General features: G+C 40.5%; 1 protein-coding gene across 2 annotated transcripts; it reads left to right on the top strand.

Annotated features, from left to right (window-relative positions):
* The first annotated feature begins 1,232 nt into the window (after positions 1-1,232).
* PIWIL1 (piwi like RNA-mediated gene silencing 1) lies at positions 1,233-22,125 on the top strand. Of its 2 annotated transcripts, none has more exons than XM_076352661.1 (20): positions 1,233-1,313; positions 4,796-4,916; positions 5,675-5,812; positions 7,396-7,610; positions 8,711-8,832; positions 9,501-9,581; positions 10,524-10,721; positions 11,098-11,209; positions 13,458-13,578; positions 14,209-14,326; positions 14,487-14,601; positions 15,570-15,757; positions 16,360-16,432; positions 16,773-16,973; positions 17,281-17,384; positions 17,891-17,961; positions 18,499-18,652; positions 19,594-19,719; positions 21,043-21,190; positions 21,870-22,125. In XM_076352661.1, exons 1-20 carry the CDS (start codon positions 1,233-1,235, stop codon positions 21,984-21,986), a joined length of 2,604 nt encoding a protein of 867 aa, XP_076208776.1. In that variant the 3' UTR covers positions 21,987-22,125. The 2 variants fall into 2 exon arrangements, with proteins under 2 accessions (XP_076208776.1, XP_076208775.1); XM_076352660.1 differs by having other exon boundaries at positions 4,796-4,946; positions 5,687-5,812.
* The last annotated feature ends 410 nt before the right edge of the window (positions 22,126-22,535 follow it).

The raw sequence follows: 22,535 nt of genomic DNA, 5'->3' as shown, positions 1-22,535 counted from the left end.
AGGCTGCCCGGAGCCGGCGGGGGTGGCCGGGGCACCCCCCGAACCTCACCCTGTGGAGAACAGCGCGTCAGTATTATGAGGTGAAACGCCCGGCGCCGGTTTCACTTGCCGCCCCAAGAAGCAAGCGCGGAGCACTGACGCACTGACTGACTGACTGACTGACTGACTGACTGACTGACTGACTGCCGCCCCAGTGGGCGGGCGGGAAAAGGCGCGGCGCTTCGGCCGCCTTCGGCTCCGCCCGCCGCGGCCGGCTGCGCCCTTCGGGACTCTTCGGCAGCGCTCGGGCCTCAGGAGCCAATCGGAGGAGAGCGTGCGTTCCCGCCTTGCACCGCTAGCGCGTGCCGCCCAGGAGGTGCGCGCCTGCGCGCGGCGCCGTCGTCCTGAGGGGCGGGGAGTGGCGGGTGGTCCGGCGCGGCGAGCGGGGCCGGGGCCGGTGCCGGTGCCCATGCCCAGGCCCGGGGGACCGGTCTGCGGGCACCTGCGGCTGCGAGAGTGGCTTTGGCCCTAGCGGGAACAAAGTCGTCTGGCGTCGTGAAGGGGACGGCCTGCTGCGTATCGCTGGGGGGGGAGCAGAGCCCCTTCGCGGCCTGGGGGCAGGCTGAGGTAACGCCGAGGGCCCGGCAGGGCTGGCGGTGGAGGGGGGGCTCCTCTGGGCGCGGATTTTGGCCCCGCAAACTGCTCGAGGCTGGCGGAGAGGTTAGGGCCGAGCCCACGTGGAAGGGAAGGGTTGCTGTGGGGGGAGAGGGTGGACGGATCTCTGGGGCCAGTTTGCATCATGGGGGAGCTGACCAGGTGGTCAGGGTCGCTGTGTGCTTTGGGTGAAGTGTGCGCCGCTCCTAGAATAGCGTAACAAATTAGTCTGAATTGAGTCTCAAGTGTAACTTGAAAGTAACATCAGTAGACCCCGAGTTATACTTGGCTGAGGTTGGAGATTCTGCCATGCTCTCCAGTGTGGTTGACTTTCTTCACAGCTTCAGAATTTGTCGTGGGATGTGCCAGTAGGTTCAAACTTGACTATAAGAAGCTGTAACTTCCCCACACTACCTGTGGTGGCTGTGTTAGTGTGGAGATCCAAGAGCAGGGAAGTTTGCGGAGGAGGGTATATTTTGCTGAACCAGTTGAAATTAAACAAGGGCAAATGCAATACTGTCGCTCATAATATTGGAATAAGGATGGGGAAGGAGAAGATTGAACGCTAATGCTGAAGGTGGTTTGTCTTAGAAGAGAAGATGACAGGAAGAGCTAGAGCCAGAGCAAGAGGAAGACCTCCAGGACAGGAGACTGCTATTCCTTCTGTAGGAGCTGCATCTGTAAGTTGGTTCTCTTTTTAATTAGCACAGCTGGGCTTTGAAATGTCATAGCTCAACTACTTCCTATTTTAATATCTGGTCTATATGTTAGGTGATACATGTGTGTATGTATATATTATGTCAGGTGTATAGTTATATTAACTCCTTTTTATTAAGGAAATTTTTGTATGCTTACAAACAAGTACTCTATTGTAATACAGTTGTCATAATAGAGCTAGTGGGAATAAGTAGACGTTTTCGTAGTCTGCTTTGTCCATTGTGATACCCTGCAGAGAAGCAGAACGTACTAGGCTGCTGCTGCTGTTGATGCATATTTGGGCAGAACCTGGGTCTGGCAGGTGTTCTGACCTATTCCTGTTGTTTTTAATTTTAATATCAAGGAATTTCTGTCTCTGCATTTGAACTAGTGTTCAGGGCTTGTTTTGTGCATATATGCCCTGTTCAAACTGTAGCTTGAAAATGGCTGATACTTTATTTGCAGCCATTGCCACATACCTGGAGATTTTTTTAAAGCAGTTCCTCAAATTTGTCAGTTATTAAAAATCATCTTTCATTTGAGAACGTGATTAGACTGGAGGAGTGTTCCTAGTCCATTTCTTGCCAGTGTCAGATGAGTTTAAATCATGATAGAAGGTAGTTTACAGTTCTGTTTCTCAAATAATGAAAAGCGTCTTGCTTTAGCAGTAGCATTGATGCACCTCTTGGACCTGGAACAGAATTTATAAACCTGGGAGATCTGACTACTTCAAACTTGGTCTCTTTGACTTGAATAGAATTGTTAGCAGAAGTCAGGAGGTGATATCAGTGTCCTGCTGTGGATGAAGAAGAAAGTAAAGGAAACGGTGAGGCTTAGGTACTTTACATGGACTATGAATATTGATGCAGTCTGAGTGGATAAAAGTCTGTTTTGGCTTTTTTTTTCCTATATAGGCTGCCACTGTTCTACCAGGTAGACTGCGTGTGTCTCCCTCCAAGAGGGTTAGTTCCAGAAGTGTTTCCAAAGACATGTTGAAAAGAGGTTGTGGAAGGAATAAGAGGGTTTATATTAGATGTTTGGAAAATGAGGGCTTAGGCATGCACTCTGTCTCGGTTTAAGTGAGAACATAATCTGTGCTGATTGCAGGGGAAGATGGGAACAACTAGCCATGTATTGTAGAAGTGAACCATACCATTTGAATTTTACACTGGACTGATACAGAGGTATCATAATACACCGAGTTCTTATTACTGAGGTTTTTATCAAAAAGCATTGGTGAGAGTTAAGGAGGTCAGGGGCCTGCCTTTCCTTACTGATGTCCTGACAACCCTGTGATCTTTCTTGCTGCAGAGGTGGGAAAGAGGGTAGGTTGGTTAGTCCCTGGGAAGTCCTTCCCAATGTGGAGACTGCAGCCTCCAAGGAGGATAGATACCAAGAAGATGGGGCTTGGCTCTTTGTAATGGTGCCTGGTGGGAGGACAAGACACAATGGGCACAAATTGAAGCAAGAATTGTTTTGACTGGATGTAAAGAAAAATGTTTTCATGATGAGGACAGTTAAGCACTGGAACAGGTTGCCCACTGATGTTGTGCAGCCTGTATCCTTGGACATGGGATGAATCCCTGAGCAACCTGATCAGACCTCATGATTGACCTTGCTTTGAGCAGGAGGTTGGGCTAGAGACCTCCTGAGGTTTCTTCCAGCCTGAAGTATCTTGTGGTTCTATGAAGGATAGGATTGTTGAAAAACCCCTTCCCCACACCCATACAGTGAACCCTATCCCAGCATAATCTCTTGCTTCAGTTTATGACTTGACATGGAGCTCTGCTCTGATCCTTTAATGGATGGGAAGGAATATAGTCAGCTGTCCTGGTTTCGGCAGGGATAGAGTTAATTTCCTTTCTAGTAGCTGGTACAGTGTTTTGGATTTAGGATGAGAACAAAGTTGATAACACACCGATGTTTTAGTTGTTGCTAGGTAATGCTTACACTAGCCAAGGACTTTTCAGCTTCCCATGCTCTACTGACTGAGCAGGCTGGAGGTGCACAAGAAGCTGGGAGGGGGCACAGCCAAACTGGCCAAAGGGACATTCCATACCATGTGACGTCATGCTCAGTACATAAACTGGGGAAAGCTGGCCGGGGGGGCCGCTGCTCGGGGACTGTCTGGGCATCGGTCGGCGGGTGGTGAGCAATTGTACTGTGCATCACTTGTTTTGTGTATTATTATTATCATATTATTATTATCATCATTTTATTTCAATTATTAAACTGTTTTTATCTCAACCCACGAGTTTTTCTAACTTGTGCTCTTCCAATTCTCTCCCCCATCCCACCGGGTGGGGGGAGTGAGCGAGCGGCTGCGTGGTGCTTAGTTGCCGACTGAAATTAAACCACGACATCAGCTCAGGATAGCGGGGCTCAGTGCCTAGCTGTTGGACTAGAGAGTCCACGTAGGTGACATTGCAGCTTCCTTCAGGGGCAAGGATGAGTATAGGTGAGAGAGGCAAAGCAGAACTGATCTTTCCTGAACAACTTTTATGAATACTGCAGAAAGCATGAAACTTGTAATAATGTGCTGTTACTGTGATAGTGCTGGACTCTGATAATTTTCACATCTACTCTTTAGGGTTGTGCACATTCAATCTTTGCAGTAGTGCTTACGGGTGTTTACAGACTTCTTAGAGGGTATACTTTTGACAGATCTTATAACGTGTAAAAATAAGGTGGAGAGTACAAGAATAGAGAGGCCTGCTTAGTTACTGATCTTGTGTTCAGTGTCAGAACATGCATATGGGAGTCACAAGACATGTGCCAAGAGCTCTGAGAGCAGAGGAGTAGAGGAACTCCAGGAATGGATTGCTGGCAGGTTGTGTGACGCTGGTTCAGGGGGTTCCTACTGCTGTGTTGTAGGACAAGACAGAGCCAGGCTGGCTCTCTAGCTCAGGTTTCATGATCATCCTTGATATTGGCCTCTTGCTTGTTTAAACTTAGAGAACTTGATTACTCCTGGAGGGACTAACTTGTGGGGCAGACTCCAGTCCAGTAACATGAAACTCTGAATTGTGGGATTGCTCGTGGCTGAAGGTTGTGCGTCGCAGTTCTTCCAGGCGTGACACTTCTTAATATTACTTATTCACTAGACACTAAAATTACAAAAGCTGTTTTTATAAAATAAGTAGTCAGCTACTTGAAGTATCAGAGGGGTGGTTAAAAATGAGAAGTCCAGAAATTTTAGAGCTTGGAAAGAGAAGATTTGCATTTACTACTAGTTAAATGAATATTAACTTACAAAAAAAAATTCCTGGACCCTGTTATTTTGGAGTTTGAAGTACAGAGTAATAACTCTGCTACTTAATAGAGGAAAAAAGATTTAACTTTATGTAACTGTTACACTTGGGTATTTGAGTATTCTGTACTTGGTTACTGACTTTGTTTTGCTGCACTCTTGGAAGTATGCTGTTTCTTCAGTTGCAGCAGGAAAAGTTGCTCCCAACTATTGCAGGTTCAACAGACTTTGCCAAGTCAGCCACCCGGCCGTCGGCAACCTCAGCAGCCACATGTTCCTCCGTCAGTATCAGAAGAACCTGGTGGCCGTGGACGACAGAGGGGCCCTCAGAGTGTTCTACAAGGCCAGAACGGGAGAAGGCCAGAAGGTCAGAAAGGGTGAAAGTTCATTGCCCACAAGAGCAAGCGTTTTGAAGAGAATGCAATTAAGACATTCTTTAGACTGTATTTCTAATTTTTCTTTTCAAAATGAGATTTATTACTAAGATTTGGAAAAGTTCACTGTACATACCTTGTGACGATAGTATTGTCATTCTAAGGTGCAGTATAACTGAACCAGGAATTCTGAAAACTACCTTAAGCGTGCTCTACTCCATCTGTACCATCTCCTCTATCAAAATAGTTTAAAACAATGAATTAGAAAGCAGTTGGCAGAAGTAACTGCATGAATACCAATAGTAAATTTCATTTTGATATTTCATTGTTTTTCTTGAATCTTAATAAGGAAATTAAACTTTCTTAACTATTTCACATCACAGTATATTTAAACATTTCGGTGCTAGCTGGAGCTGAAATGAAAGACCTGTCCTCCCTGTATTTGCAGAAGAGATTACTGATTTGAAGGGTTTACATCTTTTTTCGTCTGGCCAGTGAGCTGTTCTATTGGCTTACTAGTTCACTGTCTGTAAATCTTAGGAAGCTAATATGTGTCACTTGAATGCTACTTCAAGATGAATTTACTACATAGCAAAAGCTGAAACTTAACATTTAATGATTTCTCTTAATTTTGTATATATATCTGACTTTCAAAATTGAATTGTATTTAATTCTTATTTGTATATAAAACCTGATTGTAATTCTTCCTCTTCCTCAAATTTCAAAACAATAGGATTACAGATTTCGGCAGGATTTCAGGAACTGTCTTTAGCAGATAGGGGTGGACGTCGTAGAGATTTCCATGACCTCGGGGTAAATACTCGGCAAGCCATAGAACATGTTCAAGAATCAAAAACTGGTATGTTCAGATCAGACTATAGACATATAAGCAAGTTGAAATGAAAAATAGTCTTGCTTTGTTTCTGCTTTTACTATCCCCTAGAGAGCCAAATAAAAAAAAAATCTTCATCGTGGACTAGAAAAAGATACAAGTTGCTCCCCATATCTGAAGAGGAACAGTAAGATGACATGTCTGATGGCAAAGTGCTTCAGGCAGAAGTTGTGTAGCATTTTAAACTGCAACTATTTAGACATAAGTGATGAGCCTTGTATGTTCCTGATGTCCACTTCTTCAAGCAGGACTCTTTAGGACTCTGTAGGTTTGCTTCTAGAAGTTCTGGTTTGTAACACATTGACCTAACCAAATTTGTAAAGACCTCCTAATAAATGTGGAATTTGAGACCTCTTCTGAAGCAACTTTTTAGTTTGAGTAAAAGGTCATATGCTGCTTTCCTTGAGATGAAATCATGCATATGAAAAGAAGTAAAAGCAGGCTGTCACGATGGTCCTGCCTTCTTGCTAGAATGCAGTCGTTTTTAATGTTCAACAGTGCAGGTTCTGTGCTGATAATAGTTTTGTGTTGCAAGTGACTCTCTGAGACATCACAACAATATAACAGCAACTGTAGTCCGCTTTTGCTTAATTGAATGATAACTGGAGCATGCCACGGGCCCAGGAATGGTAGGGCTTAGTTCTGCTCAACTTACTTTGGGCCAGAAACAGTTATTTTCTTTCTTACCTAAATTTTCTATCTAGAGCTATGCTGATGATAGATCATGGATCGCTGTACTTAGTACACAGCTCTATTGCTGGCCTTTTGTTTTCTCTTTATAGCTCTGTACAGTTTTCTAGTATAATATACATGCTTTGTATGTGGCAGGATATTTTTGTTTTCTTCTGGGGTGTTGTATTTCAGATAGGAAAAAATGGATAATGAAAACCAAATTAAAATGGAGGATCCATAATTGTCTGCAATGTATTTTTTGTATTAGACTCATGTCTTTAGGTGTAAAAGAAATTGAAATGAGACATGAAAAAATGGGAAGAAATAGTTTAGATAAGTAAGTGATCTGGAGCTAGTTCTTACTGTTGTGGGTTTTTTGTTTGTTTGCTTGTTTGTTTGTTTGAAAAATCTTGAAATACCGAAAGAAATGTCATCTTGGCACATATGAATGGGAATGTGGATATCTCTAGTGCTTGATATTCTGATAGTTTTTGTTCTATGTTTATGATTCATGTAAAGAAAGATTAATTTGTCCACAAAGGAAGTTTATGTTTTGGTGGAAATCCATCTCTAGTACCTGGTACTAACCCTTTGGGAGACAGGTTACTGATCTAAATGCTTACCTCATTTGATGTGAGAGTTTTCCTGACAACTGAAGGAATTACAAAAAGCTCTAATAAGCGGGTGAGTGTCTGATAACACTGTGCCTATGCGAGCGTCTCCTATAGCTTACTGAGCTACAACAGTTGCAGAACACAACACAACTGACCACTAATCTTCGTCTGAATGCCTTAGTTTTTTAAAATTTCTCAAAGCTGTTGAATTAGTATAAATTGGTAAAATTTTGCAACTACTAAGATGTTTGCCTCTCATTTTAGGTTCTTCAGGTATTATGATAAAATTAACTACAAATTACTTCCGTTTGACGTCTCGACCCCAGTGGGCTTTATATCAGTACCATGTTGGCTATAGTCCTGAGATGGAAGCACGCCGGCTTCGATCAGCTTTGCTCTTTCAGCATGAACAGCTAATTGGAAAGACACATGCATTTGATGGATCAATACTGTTCTTGCCAAAAAAACTAGGAAACAAGGTGTGATATGAGAATGCTATTTCTTTTATTTATTTTGATTTGCATTTTGTGATGCTTCTTGTTTCTTACTGGTCTGGGTGAAGTTAAGAGAATTGATGTCCCATGAGCAACATTTAGTTGGACTGAATATAATATAAGCTAATTTGCTTTTGTAGAGCAATTTGTTAATAAACTTCTGGTTCTAATGCTTAGGTTCTTCAGGTTAGAATAATCCTCTGCACAGAAGTGGATAGTACAGACAGTATTTTTCCTTTAGTTTTCTTTCTGCTTCGATCTTTTCATAACTTTTGTATTTTAACTCTTAACATAATTGAAAGGGTGGACGTATTGGGTGTATGCGGCAAGGTTTTGGTAGCTGGGGGGATCTGGGGTGGCCCCTATGGGAAGAGGTTAGGGGCTGCCCTGTGCTGTACACAGCCATTTCCAGCTGGCTTCACAATGGACTCAACACAGACCAAAGCTGAGCCCATCAGCAAAGCTGATGGCACCTCTGTGCATTTAAAAAGGGGGAAAAAATGCCAGAGCAGAAGAAAAATCTGAGAAGAGAGGAGCGACAGATGGAAAATGCCGTGTACTGATGGTAACCCCTGCCTCCCCCCCGGCCTCCAGCCCTTGTGCCACTCATTGCCTCACTGAAAGGACTGAGTGTAACCAGTGGTGTTAACAGAAGGGGGCAGAGGAGTCCGGAGTGGAGTTGAGCCTGGAAAAGGGAGAGGGGGAAGATGTTTTTACTACGTGTTTTAATGTTTGTCTTTTTGCCTCCCAGTACCTGAATTAGTAATTAAATATAAATTGGCAATATATTAAGTTTATTTCCTCAGGTTGAGTCTTTTTCCCACAATGGTAATTGGTAAGTGATCTCCCTGTCTTCATCTTGAATTCAGCTGCTTTGGGGATAGCCTCCATTCTACTCTATTAGTTGTCTTCACCCAAATGAATGAAGCATTTTCAGTTGTAGTTTACAGTCATAGTAGAAAATCAAATTCCTGTTTCAGCTAAGTCTTGGATTATTACTTAGTACTTAATGTGCAAGTCCAATTCGGTATTAATGGAGCAAAGTCCGGATATAGCCCTGTTTGCTTCTAACTTCACTTTCTCAGGTTACTGAAGTGTTCAGTAGGACTCGAAATGGAGAGGATGTGAAGATAACAATCACGTTGACTAATGAGTTGCCACCTACTTCACCTACATGTCTGCAATTTTACAACATCATTTTTAGAAGGTTTGCCGTCCAAGTTATATCTTTATAAGAAGTCATTCTAAAAATATGACTTAAGTTTTTCCTGTCCAAAGAATGGACTACAAATCAATATTACAAATGTAAATTTTTAAGCTTTTGTAGCTACCGTTACTATTTGGCCAACCACATCTGGCAACATTTTAATGTGCAGTTACATGCATGTTTCTGGCACATGTTAGTGTGAAATGAGTTTATACCTTTTCCCTGAGCAAGCAGATTCACGCTGGAGTGCTAGCTGTTGTACGGGCCGTTAGTCCTATCTCTGCCCTCCTTTTGTGTCTGTGGATTTGCCTCTTAAAGCAAATAGTAGTGCAGGACCTTGAACTGGCAAATTACTTTTTTTGCTGTAGTCTTTCCAGTTAAACTTGGTACCTGGACTACCTGGTTCATCTGAACTGTAGCTAGTTTAGACTGCTACCTTCAACTGGTTGGTGAAGGGTTGGTTTGTATGCTAACTTACTCTCAACTGATTAACTGTCATTAATAAGTGTTCATGGCCTTTCTAAATTGAGCTTAATGAAAAGTTCACATTTGTGACTGTTTTATATAGTCAGATGAACAAAAAATGCAGTTGTGCAGAGGGATGGGACCATGCATAGTTTGATAAACTGAATAATAATGGTAAATGACATCCGTATTTCAACTTCTAGGCTTTTGAAGATGTTGAATTTGCAGCAGATTGGACGTAATTATTACAATCCCAGTGACCCAATCAGCATCCCTAATCACAGGTTTGGCAAAAAAGATACTCGGGTTTAGGAGGGATGCAGGGAGAAAGGATGATATTTTGATACTGCTCTGGTGGTTTATCTTGTAATAAAACCATGGACTTAAAAACTGGTATTCCTGGGAAGCGAGAGACCTCATTCTCCTAACGTAGTTTCTTCTATGTGTAAGATCTCATTACTCGTTACCAGTGTGTGTTCTGCTATCACGTTTTACTCCAATGTCAGAAACCTTGCTTAAATGTCTGTAAGGCTGAGATCTCTGAATACTTTTAATTCTAAAGCTCGGGAGTGTCCAGCCTTCATTCTGAAGGCCATTTAATCTGCCATGTAAATTCATATCTGGCCATAGCCTGCTGGATGGGTAGTTCTGGAACTCACCTATTGCTAGCTGTCACGTCTCGTTCCTGTTCGGTGCCAGGATCCCCTACAATGTGACTGATGCTTCTGGCTAGCCCTAGGCCTATTGTACAAGTTAGTAAGCTTGAGTTTGACTGGGGCCCCATCATATGGCTGTGGTGTACTCCTTGCCATTAACCTAGCCTGCATCACCTGGTTGGTGGAAGAAACTGGACAGTGGTCTACTAGATAAACTGTTGGTCTTTTTCTCTTTAAAGTGTCCTGTATACCCATACACTTTGTATGTAAGATATTTAAGACTAATAGCATGAAATGGATGTCTTAGGTTTTGAGGCATCCTTTCTTTCACTTCAGTTATATTGCTACATCATTCAGTTAATCTTCTTTTACATGCAGGTATCTTTAGTTAACCTAAGATAAAATACTTTTCGTTTTGTTAACTTTCAGGAGCTTGTTTATATTTGGATAGGGGTTTCTTTGTGTCTTGACTGCTTTCTAGTGTCTGGGAAAGTGGACAGAAGTAACTCAAGGGGTGAGAATAGAGATGCTTTAAAGCACATTAAGATTCTGTATGTTCTCTTTTGACAGGTTGATGGTTTGGCCGGGCTTCACAAGTTCTATCCTCCAGTATGAGGAAAGCATTATGTTATGTACAGATGTGAGCCATAAGGTTCTTCGCAGTGAAACAGTGTTGGATTTTATGTACAGTCTGTATTACCAGGTTGAAGAGCAAAGATTTAGAGATGCCTGTGCTAAAGAGCTGATAGGTTTAATTGTCCTTACAAAGTAAGTCTCTTCGGACTCTTGTAATCTTAGAGATCTGTTTATTTTTTGGATGTTCCGTGTCCTGAAGTATACAATGAAGCATCAGAAAGAATGAAAATGATGTCGTTGTCAAGCTAGCAAACTGATCGAGGTGATAGCATTTACAAAAGCAGGAAGTACATACTGGACTAGTTCTGTTTTCATTTGGTTTTATTACAATTTAGCTTTTAGTAGAATTGATAGCCTATTACAATCGAAAACTTGAAGTTACTGCTGCTGATAGGAGCAAAACTTTCAACTTACATGAGTACTGCTATTAACTTTTTCATCCCGCAGTTCTATTTCTTTTCTATTTGAGTTAAGATTTAAAAAAAACCTGATGACATTGTTTATTTAGGTACAATAACAGAACATACAGAGTTGATGACATTGACTGGGATGCCAATCCACAGTGTACCTTTAGAAAAGCCGATGGTTCTGAGATCAGCTACGTGGACTACTACAAAAGGGTATGGAAACTTAACTGTCAGTGTATGCAATATGCTTTAACTTGAAACGTTAGAGCATTGTTAGAGGTTTACTTATGATGCATGCATTTGTAATTCATAATTTTCTTTAATGGAATTTTATTTTTAATGGATACTATGTAATCTGAGAGCAGTAAATAACTTACGCAGCATGATTCGGCATGAGTAGTCCATCCCAATGAGTAGTCGGTCAGGCAAAAATGCCAGGAGGCCTGTATGGATGAACCAGGAGCTCCTGGGAAAACTCAGAAAGGAAGCATACAGAGGGTGGAAGCAGGGACAGGTAATCTGGGAGGAATACAGAGGCATTGTCCCAGCATGCAGGAATGAGGTTAGGAAAGCCAAAGCCCAACTGGAATTGAATCTGGCCAGGAATGTTAAAGGCAACAGAAAGGACTTCTGTAAGTATATAAGCAACAAAAGGAAGACTAGGGAAAATGTGACCCCGCTGCTATGAATGAGGCAGGGCCCCTGGCGACACAGGATGTGGAAAAAGATGAGGTACTGAATGCCGCCTTCACCTCAGTCTTTACTAGCAAGACTGCCATTCAGGATTCCCAGGCCCAGAGACCAGGGAAAAGTCTGGAGCAAGGAAGGCATACCGTTGGTGGAAGAAAATCAGGTCAGGGAATACTTCAGCAAAGTAGGCATACCTCAGTCCATGGGCGCTGATGGGTTGCACCTACAAGTACCTGAGGCAGCTGGCTCGTGTCATTGTGAGGCCACTGTCGATAATCTTTGAATGATGGTGGCGATAGGGAAAAGTGCCCGAGGACTGGAGGAAATCAAATGTTGCTCCTTATCTTGGAGAAGTTTGAGGAGGATGACACCAGGAACTACAGGCTGGTCAGCCTCACATTGATCCCTGGGAAGGCGGTGGAGCAGCTAATCTTGGAAACCGTTTCCAGGCATGTGAATGACAAGGAATTCATCAGGAATAGTCAGCATGGCTTCACGAAGGGGAAATCATGCTTGACCAACCTAATAAACTTCTATGATTAAATTGACTGGCTTGGTAGATGAGGGGAGAGCAGTGGATATTGTTTACCTGGACTTCAGTAAGGCTTTTGACGCTGTTTCCCATAAGGTTCTCGTGGAGAAGCTGATGAAGTGTGGGCTGAATGAGCAGACAATGAAGTGGATTGAAAGCTGGCCGAATGGCCAGGCCCAGAGGGTGGTGATTGGTGGCACGATGTGTAGTTGGAGTCCAGTAACTAGCGGTGTACCCCAGGGATCAATACTGGGTCCAGTCCCGTTTAACGTCTTCATTAATGATCTGGATGATGGGGCAGAGTGTACCCTTGGCAAGTTTTGCTGGTCATTTACTGGAGGTAGAATATATGGACAGTCATCTTAAGAGAAATTACTGTTTGATACTTTTGGTTCTTTGAAACAAAGTTTATGTATGTCTTTCATAGCTTAACCTTCTCTGCCATTGAGGCCTACCACTGGAATTGTGAAATCTTTCTGCACATCAGTTTCAACTGTAAAACAGGATGGGACTTAATGAACTAGAAGCAAAATTTATATTATCCGTTCTAGTTCAGGATGGAGTTTATAAATTATAAATCTTCTAATCATTTGTCAAGGCCTTCTTGCCTCTGATGTGATCTCACTATTTTGTTTTTAAATGCTATCCTTTGGATGGTTTCTGAGGTGTGGTTCTCTTTAAGAAAAAGTTGAACTATGAAGTTTTTTTGTTGACTGTCAGCTTGTGTCCCCTTTTTGTGGTGTTTTGGGTTTTTTTCTAAACTAAATTAGTGACTGCTAGACAGACCAACTCATGCCAGATGCAAGGAAATGTTGCGGGAGGGTTGAATTTCAGACACTTCACTTAGAATCTTGTTTGATTCTTGTGATGTCTCGAATTAAATTGCTCTATAGGGTAGGAACCTTTTGATTGCTGAACTGGAATGAGCATCCTAATCTGGAGTTAGATACTCTGGGTGTAACTGCCTTGAGCAAGGCAGAAGCATTGTTTCTGTTGTCTCTTACCAGTCAATAATTTGATGGCACCAATAGAGAGAATAGTGCTTCCCTGTTTAGCCTTTTCTGACAAAACCAGTTTCTCTCAGGTTAGGTGTGCTACTTGAGAAAGGTTGCTGGTTGCTTTTGTTTTGGTTTTGTTTGTTTTAGGAAAAATACTAATTTTCTAAAGTGAGCATTATTATTAAGAAAACTGAGTGTTTGTTATGAATAAACTAACATACAGTATATATTTCTAATACAGCAATATAATCAAGAAATTACTGACTTGAACCAGCCTGTCTTGATCAGTCAGTCGAGGAGAAAGAGAGGAACCATGATGCCAGGACCTGTGGTTCTAATTCCAGAGCTGTGCTTCCTAACAGGTACTGTAGCATTTTTTCATATCAAAGCATCTGCAAACCGTAATGCCTACTGAAACCGGTATTTTGACAGCAGCCTCTTGCCAAGTTAAGTAGAAATGTTTTATTTGTATAAATGTGAGTTTAGAAACAAGTTTTGTAGCTAAAAGATTCGATAATTAAATGAGGCTGAAAAGTTTGAGGGGTTTGGATGTTACATAGTCTTTACGTACGGTGTTCAACACTGGCCCACTGATAACTTGTAGAGTTTTTTGGTGGTAGAACTTTTTGTTGAAAAAGAGAAATTTACTATAAATTGATAATTTTGTAAGATACATAAACATGTATTTTCCTCTGAGATACCCACTTTGCACTAGCAGTACCTGTCCATCTCAGCACTGTTTTGTTTTGCTTTGGAAATGTAAATGAAGAGCTGCATGTCTCGTGTGGTTTCCTCTCAAGTGCAAAAATCCAGAATTTTTTTTTCTATGCAGATAGGAATGTATGCGCAGGGAGCAACTGAAAACCTTGATTACTACTGACACCACTTTATGTGTCTGCAGTACATGCATAGTTAATCTGCACGACTTGCAAGTTTACTTTTCTTAGTCCTTAGTCTAACTTTTACTCAGAAGAAGATTTTGCCGTTAACAGGATTAACTGAGAAGATGCGTAATGATTTTAATATGATGAAAGACTTGGCTGTTCATACACGACTGCCACCTGAGCAAAGGCAACGTGAAATTGGAAGACTTATTGACTACATCCGAAAGTATGCTACCTTAATATCTTCTGTACTTCTTTGTCATGAAACATTCGTATGATAAACTTCTTTTTTGCAACAAACTTTGGAAATCTTACTGGTTTTAAAAAAGAAAAGTGTCAGCAAGAATAAATTTCTTTGTTTTAATTTAAATCTTGTTTTTAAACAGAGATGACAATGTTCAGAAGGAACTCCGAGACTGGGGTTTAAGCTTTGACTCTAATTTATTATCCTTTACGGGAAGAGTTGTTCAAGGAGAAAAGATCCTTCAATCAGGAAATGTGGTAAATAAAACAACTTCTAAAATCTTCTGGATCTCTTGCTGATGAAGCATGTTCTTAAGGAAGGAAATACTACTTGTTGGTTTATAAATGAAGGATTATGAGTGAAAAAGTTATACGCAAGTCTTTGTCCAAACAGGAGACTCGCAAACTTCTTAAATTGTTTACAAGTTCTGTTTAGAAACACCTGAAGATTTTTCTGGCTTGCATTACAATAGTGTCTTCCTTGCAAAACAGTCCCTCTGTCTAAACAAAGTCATTTCAGATACACAAACTAGGAGACTAGAGATGTTTCTAACTAGTTTCCATATATTAAAATACCAAGGCTTTCAAATGAAAAGCCACTAATTATTTCAGTTCAGTAGACAGAACACATACAGTGTCTGTTTACTCAAAGGTGGGGTGACTCTTCAGTATGAATAACTTAGATTTCAAATATGTCATAGATGGCCATAAAACATTATATATTTGCTCTGTAGTAGAGGTCTTTTTGTTTGTTTTGAATGGATGCTAGATGGAAAAGGGCATTTTACAGTATCTTGATCTGTATAGCTGTGTATTTGGTAAAGCTTTTCTTGTTATTGAAAAGATCTGATGTCTGCTTTATAGTAATACTTGTCTTTTTCTCAAGCAGTTACCTTATTAAAAAGAAAAATGGGAGAAAAATAAGTCAATACATGAGCAGCTATGTCTTTGTAGCACAAAAACTGTGCAGCAAATAGTAATAAGTTACCTGGGCTAAAAATCATAAGTATGTTTGCATAATTATGAATGAAACATTTGAAGAGTGTAGGATTTCTTGAAAGGGCTAGATAAAGCTTATTTTAAATTAGTGACAGCAGTAAAAAAATCAAGTCATTTGTTCTAGGCAGAAGCGTTACAGTCTGTTCGTGAGCGTATCGGGAAGTTGTTGTGGTATAGGTTGTTTGGAAGGGTGTTGATTTTCGTTCTCTCACATCTCTTATTTACAGTTTGATTACAATCCTCAGTTTGCTGATTGGTCAAAGGAAACTAGGGGAGCTCCCTTAATCTGTGCAAAGCCTCTGGACAACTGGTTATTAATATACACACGGCGCAACTATGATATTGCTAATACGTTACTTCAAAATCTGTTTAAAGTCACACCATCTATGGGAATCAGAATGAACAAGGCAACCATGTAAGTGCCTTTAGAAAGCTGATGGAAAAGTCATTTTATACGTATTAAGGTATATCTGTTAGCATGCTTAGGCTGTTAAATGAGAAGATAGTATAGTATGTCACACTACCGACTTCTGTGAGATTTTTAGTAAAACAAAGTTGCTTTCAGTATGCAAATTGTTCAGTTTTCTCTAGTGACTGATTTTCTTACTCATACTTTTATTTGTGAGAGATTTCACTGGGGGTTAAAGCATGCCAAAACCGAACAGTATGAGACATACAGTCATTGAGCAAAACCTTCTCAAGTAGAGCTATATGTAATACAAGAAGGAATGTATGTTTTCTTGCTGACTTTGGACGTATTCCGATTTGTTCTCACTGCAAATACCTTCCCTTTGAGTACCTGTGCTTGCTTTCACTTTGAATTTCATTGCTCTTGGAAGCCTAAGTTGGGGATGATTCCTCTTAATCTTCAAAATGTGTGAATACTGTACATTTATTAATAGCTATAAATGTGACACTTCATACAGTACTGATGCATAATGAGCATTTATGTTTTTGCTGAAGTTTCAATAGCTGTTAGTTGTTTTTTCTGTAAGCGTTTTTTCTCTTCCTTTTCAGGATCGAAGTAGATGATAGAACAGAAGCTTATTTAAGGGTTTTACAGCAGAGTATTACCCCTGACACAAACATAGTATGTATTTGAATCCATAATTTCAAATCATGTTAATCTCTGTAATTGGTGTTTTAAGACTAGTGGGATTCATTCTCAGAAATAAAACTTTTGGCTCCTGAGTATCTACTACATGCCTACTCGTACTCCTGTTCAAACCCTAGACTAACTATGAGTATCCTTCTGGAAAAGAGCCTTTGTACTTGGTTCTGAAGTATAGACACTGAAACTTTCCAGGTATTTCTTTCACTGTGAACACTTGAATATTTCTCTTGAGCGTAAGAAGCTTTTCCTAAAGAACTACAACTGTTACACAAATCTGAGAATGCAGCTGCTTAAAAACTTTTTTTTTTCTTTAAAGGCAGTTTGTGTTTTGTCTAGTTCCCGAAAGGATAAGTATGATGCTATCAAGAAATACTTATGTACCGATTGTCCCATTCCAAGTCAGTGTGTGATTGCTCGCAGTTTAAGCAAGCCTCAGACTGCTATGGCCATAGCAACAAAAATTGCCTTACAAATGAACTGTAAAATGGGTGGAGAGCTTTGGAGTGTTGAGATCCCAGTAAGTAATTTTTTTAAAATGGTAACGGTTTTCTTTATTGAGCCTTATTTAAAAAGCAAGACTTTTTCTCCCAAAAAGAAAATTGAGTATTCCTTATGTAGTTTGTTTTGTGTCTGTGAGAAGAGGCATGAAGTTAAATATGACATAAGGAGACATTTAATTCAAGAATTCAGTGCCCATGGTTTACTTAAGTGTCCTGAAACCGTACAGCCTATGTCATGATCTTGTTACACTGCAGGACAGAGATGATAGGTGCTTTGGCATCTCTTCACGTACTAATACATGTTCTGTATTGATTCCTTTTAAGCTGAAACAGGTGATGGTTGTGGGAATTGATTGTTACCATGACACTTTATCTGGAAAGCAGTCAATTGCAGGATTTGTCGCTAGCCTGAATCAAACAATGACACGGTAAGATTTGAATGCCAAAGTGGGGGGGAAAAAAAAAAGGATCTTTCCCTTAACTGAAAAGTAGCTTGAATACGGTGGGCCATCACAAAAGTGTCCAAACTGATTTACTGTACGTTGTTAATAAGAACTATATATTGTGAATTATTTTTTCCACGGCATCCCTTGAGGAATAGCCTTGTCCTTCTTCCACAGTGCTTGGGAGAGGGGGCAAATGGCGGGGCAGGGGCTGGGATGACTAGAGGGCATCAGGGTGACAGGCTCTTCTCCCTTTAGAGTGGACTTGTGTGAAAGTTTTTTGATTGAGAGGAATTGCACATGGTGGTAAGGTATTTGTCTACCACAGGGGCTTTGCGAGGGAAACACTCTCATGGTACACTAACGCTTGCTTGACTGCCTTGACCCACAATAGCCATAAAGACTAAGAGGTCATAGCCATTTAAAAAATAACTTCGTGGAGGTAAGCCTGGGAAATGCCTTGAAGGTCATCTTTTATTTTGTTCTTCCAGGTGGTTCTCCCGCTGTGCTGTTCAAAGTCGTGGGCAAGAACTGGTGGATGGGCTCAAAGCCTGCTTGCAAAGTAAGGGAAGGCTTTCTCCTCTTGTTGAGCCAGATCTAAGGAATGATAGTTTAGCTTCCTCAAAACACACCTCCTCGGCTGCCTTGAGGGGAGGTGTTACCAACTTGCACTTAGATAAAAACAGATTAAAAATATGGTTGTAAATATTGCTGAAAATTAATAGCATTTTGTGTACATTCTTTCATTGATTCCCATATTTCTTAACAATAAATACTACTTATCAATGCGCCTCAAAGAATGTTTTAAAGGAGACGGATTTAAAGAATGACAGCTCCTTGCTGTGAGAGAGGCCAGCGGAGTAGATAATCTCCTTAGGTTCGTTCTTTTTGTGTCAGTACACAGGTAGACCAGAATTCTTCTTGCAGGTAACATTTGTGTGTCGTGATGCATACCCGTTTCAGGTTACTGAAAGATTGAGGACCTCAGGTTTCAAAACTTACTGCTGTTTTTCCAGTAATAAAAATCCATTTTTGTTTTGGAATGAATTGTCATTATAGCTAACAGCTTTTACTCTTTTTATTTTTTGGTTTTTTTAAGCTGCTCTAAGAGACTGGTTCAAGTGGAATAAATATTTGCCCTCTCGTATTATTGTGTATCGTGATGGTGTAGGAGATGGGCAGCTGAATACTTTGGTTAATTATGAAGTGCCTCAATTTTTGGATTGCTTGAAGAGCGTTGGTAAAGACTACAAGTAAGTCTGTTTCCAGCAACCCCCTTTTTTATACTGTAAGAGAAATACACAGTGGGATATAAAAAGTGGTTACAGATGAAGATTGTGTCATCTTTTCATCCTTATTTATTTTTACTTGAGCTCAGATAACTGCTTTTCTGATGATTGTTTATGTGATTTGAGATACCTAACTTGTAATATAGTAGGAAAAGTCTTTAGTGCACGCACCACATGAGTAGTCAATACACGCGTATACGCACATGCGCATATACTCTTTAGGCATTCTTGATGCCTAATTAATACTTTTTTTCAACTGGTTGATCATAGCCTGATTACTATCACATGTGTCCGGTAGGTCCATTTTTTCCTTTCCACTTCTGAAAGGACTAGCTATTCTTCAGTCACTTATGTTCTGCACAGTTTTCAACACTCTGCTTGAAAACTTACCAACTGCAGTGACTTGGTTTCTTAATCTGCTCTGAAAAATGAAAACATTTCCTGACACCGCAGGCAAGCGGAGCACAAAACAAGTTATAGATAGTAAGAACCAAAGTGCTTACTACTTCTGTTTAGCTTCTGCTAATGGCTTGCTCTTTACCAAAAATACTGTTAAAACACAGTGTTTTCTAGATGAAAAGATGAGGTAGAGAGATAGTAGAAATCAGATCTGTGTTAGAAGATCCCTTTTTGGTCTGTCTTCTGTCTCCCTATGAAGCTAAATATAAGCTGGATTGGTGAGAAATAGTAGCAAAGCTGCACCTGAAACTAAAAATCTAAAGTTATGAACGTCCTATTTAATCTAAATCAATGAATCATTGAAGACTTATATGTGAAATTAATGCCCTGGAGAACTCCAAAATTGCTTTTAATTTGAAGCTCTAGAGAATCTGCTCCTGAAATACTCTCAGTGCATTTTTTCAGGATGGTTTTTGTTTTTTTTCTTTTATTTTCATTTATTTTAGTCCAAGACTTACTGTGATAGTTGTGAAGAAACGAGTGAATACCAGATTCTTCGCACAGTCTGGTGGAGCACTTAAAAACCCACCCCCTGGTACTGTTGTTGATGTGGAGGTTACCAGGCCAGAATGGTAAGTTAGTATAGAAGTCATATTTCTTCTGTTTGCTGGCAGCCTGATAATAAAGGAAATAGATCCGATATTAAATTGACTGCGGGATCAAGTAGAAGAATACTTTCCACACTTCTGTCCTTTTGAAAAGAAATCATAGTGAATGTGTAGATGAAAGAAGCAGAGAAGCTTAAATTTTATGAATTCATTCTGCCAGTATTTAATGGTTTCCAATATGTAGTATTTGTATACATCAGAGGATTGTATATGCTTTAAGTGTTGTGTGTTTCACTTCTTGGTGTTTCCTTTTTTGATTTTTTTAAAGGTTTAGCACCGAATGAGTGCCTATTGATAGGATCACCCAACTGTCCTTAACTGCAATTAAATTCTGTCTGGCTGTAGTTTTGACATTGCGCATAAATTTTATTACTTTGTAAGGGTGCATTTTATGAGCAAGTGTTGGAAGTACTCTTCGGTGGTTGGGAAGGCAAGTCAGAATTGTGCAGTTATGTGTGTAGGTAAAACATGTACATGGATCTCATTGACTTGACTCGCTTGCTGTTAGTATTGAACGTTTTCGCAAGTCACACTCCAGGACACTCGGGTGAGGCGTGTGGGAAACGCAAAGCTTGTTCAGTACATGATGAAAGGTTTGGCTTTGGTCCAGGGACGCTGGAATCATAGAATCATTGAGGTTGGAAAAGACCTCTAAGATCATCGAGTCCAACCGTTGACCCAACACCCCCATGCCCACTAAACCATGTCCCTAAGCGCCTCATCTACTCGTCTTTTAAATACTTCCGGGGTGGTGACTCAACCACTTCCCTGGGCAGCCTGTTCCAATGTTTAACCACTCTTTCGGTAAAGAAACTTTTCCTCATGTCCAGTGGCGTGCGCAGGGAACAGTGCAGTCTTCTGTGGCAGTGCAGAGTTCTGACGGGTAGTTTTGCCTGCCTTTTTTTGTATTTTGCCAACTCGCTGCAGGTGTTCCAAGTGTTGCGGTAGGTGACAAACATCCACATGTGGCTCGGGGTGGTAGGGTAAATGAGGAGCGTAAGCTAAGTACGTGTGCAGGGCGGTTATCAGGAGGAAAACTGTGTATGAGATCTCCACGGTCTTAAGACTTGTTCCATATAATAAGAATATTTACATTCTTCCAGATCTCCTGGCCTTTCAGAAACGGATTATTTTGTGACCAAAGCATAGGCATGCTTTTGGGGTTTACTCAATATGCATAAAGTGACTTGAAGAAAATGTGAGACAAATTTGTGGGGATTTGTATTTTTCGAAGAAAAGCAGCCCTTTCTGTGTCAGACTTCCTGGGTTTTGTTTTCACTGTTACAGGTACGATTTCTTTATCGTGAGTCAGGCAGTGAGAAACGGTTGTGTTGCACCCACTCATTATAACGTGATTTATGACACTAGCAAACTGAAACCAGATCACGTACAACGTTTAACCTACAAACTTTGCCACATGTACTACAACTGGTCGGTAAGTATTTCCTCTGGGAAATGATAATATTTTTCTTCTAAGATTGTGCATCTCTGTGCAGTAACAACCCACAAGAAGGTAGAAAAAGATATCCTTAAAACACCCATGCAGATCCAAAAAGCCTGCGAGTATGCCTCTTGACCTAGAGTTGTGGTCTGAGAACTAGACATTTTACAGTTATGTGATCTCTCTGAAGTCTGAAGATTAATCTTTATTCTCACTAGAAAATACTTGTTTTGAGTATTGTTCCCAAATTCTATGTCAAAAGCAAAACTGAAATGATTATTTCTTACCTGCAGAAATACTTACTTCTTTGTGTGGAGATGGAACCGTGTTCCTCCATTTCCTTTGAGGCATCTTCCATTGCATACCAAGATCAGCACACAGGCAGCTCACGCCTGAGCTGTGCATTAGATTTGTCAGTTTAGTAACCATAAATACTGCACATGACTTACCCACGTCCCACCTTGGTGCTGTGAGATCCAGCATCAGTAGGGGGGGGTTGATGTGTTCAGGGTATGTAATGTTGTTTTCACAAATCTGCATAAACTACAGGGAATATAAAATTTTACATGTATCCAAACTTCTGAATTCCAGGACTCTCCTTGTTACAGTGAATGCACGCTTATTTAAATGACTTGAAAATAATTCCTCTTTTTTTTTTTTCTTCCTTCCGCAGGGTGTTATCAGAGTACCTGCTCCTTGCCAGTATGCTCATAAACTGGCCTTCCTTGTTGGTCAGAGTGTTCACAGAGAACCAAACCTGTTGCTTTCAGACAGACTTTACTATCTTTGAAGTCGAGTTACCAGAAAAAAAAAAAGTGTAGTTCCTTTCTAGGGAATGTAGAATTGTCTGGGGGTTTGTGTGGTTTTTTGTTGGGTTTTTTTGGTTGGTTTTGATTTGGTTTTTTTTCCTTAAGAGACATGTGCGTGGGAGAATGAATATGTGCAGTTGTGGAACTTTATTTTCATTGTAGCAGGAAAAAGCTTGAGATAGCAGGTCTGCATTTTGACTAGGTCTCTGCTTGCTATAAAAACTATATAATAATTTATTTTTTTTAATACTTATTTACTAAAGTGTTTCTGGGATTCTTCACAAGAGATTATCAGTTGTTCTTATTTTTATGTTTTCGGGAAGTCTTACACAGGATTATTTTTAGCATACGCTATATATGGTTACGCGGATCAAAACCCAAACTTCTCCAGTTAGCACATTACACTTTTAATTTTCAAACTGCAGTTGTTGCTCCCTTGTTTTTCTTGGCTGTTAAAATGAGGGCAAAATTTTGTCTCCTAAACTATTTCATATGTTAAAAAGAGGCTATCGGCCATTCTTGGTTAGCAA

Source organism: Aptenodytes patagonicus, chromosome 15, assembly GCF_965638725.1.
Source record: "Aptenodytes patagonicus chromosome 15, bAptPat1.pri.cur, whole genome shotgun sequence".
Taxonomy (NCBI): domain Eukaryota; kingdom Metazoa; phylum Chordata; class Aves; order Sphenisciformes; family Spheniscidae; genus Aptenodytes; species Aptenodytes patagonicus.
This window is presented reverse-complemented; position numbering and strand designations above follow the sequence as displayed.

Bases quoted from the DNA above. Each gene is read 5' to 3' on its own strand.
- PIWIL1 (XM_076352660.1), top strand. From the start codon at position 1,233: ATGACAGGAAGAGCTAGAGCCAGAGCAAGAGGAAGACCTCCAGGACAG. The intron at 17,962-18,498 runs GTAAGGGAAGGC...GGTTTTTTTAAG, and splicing joins GCTCAAAGCCTGCTTGCAAA to CTGCTCTAAGAGACTGGTTC. The intron at 19,720-21,042 runs GTAAGTTAGTAT...TCACTGTTACAG, and splicing joins GAGGTTACCAGGCCAGAATG to GTACGATTTCTTTATCGTGA.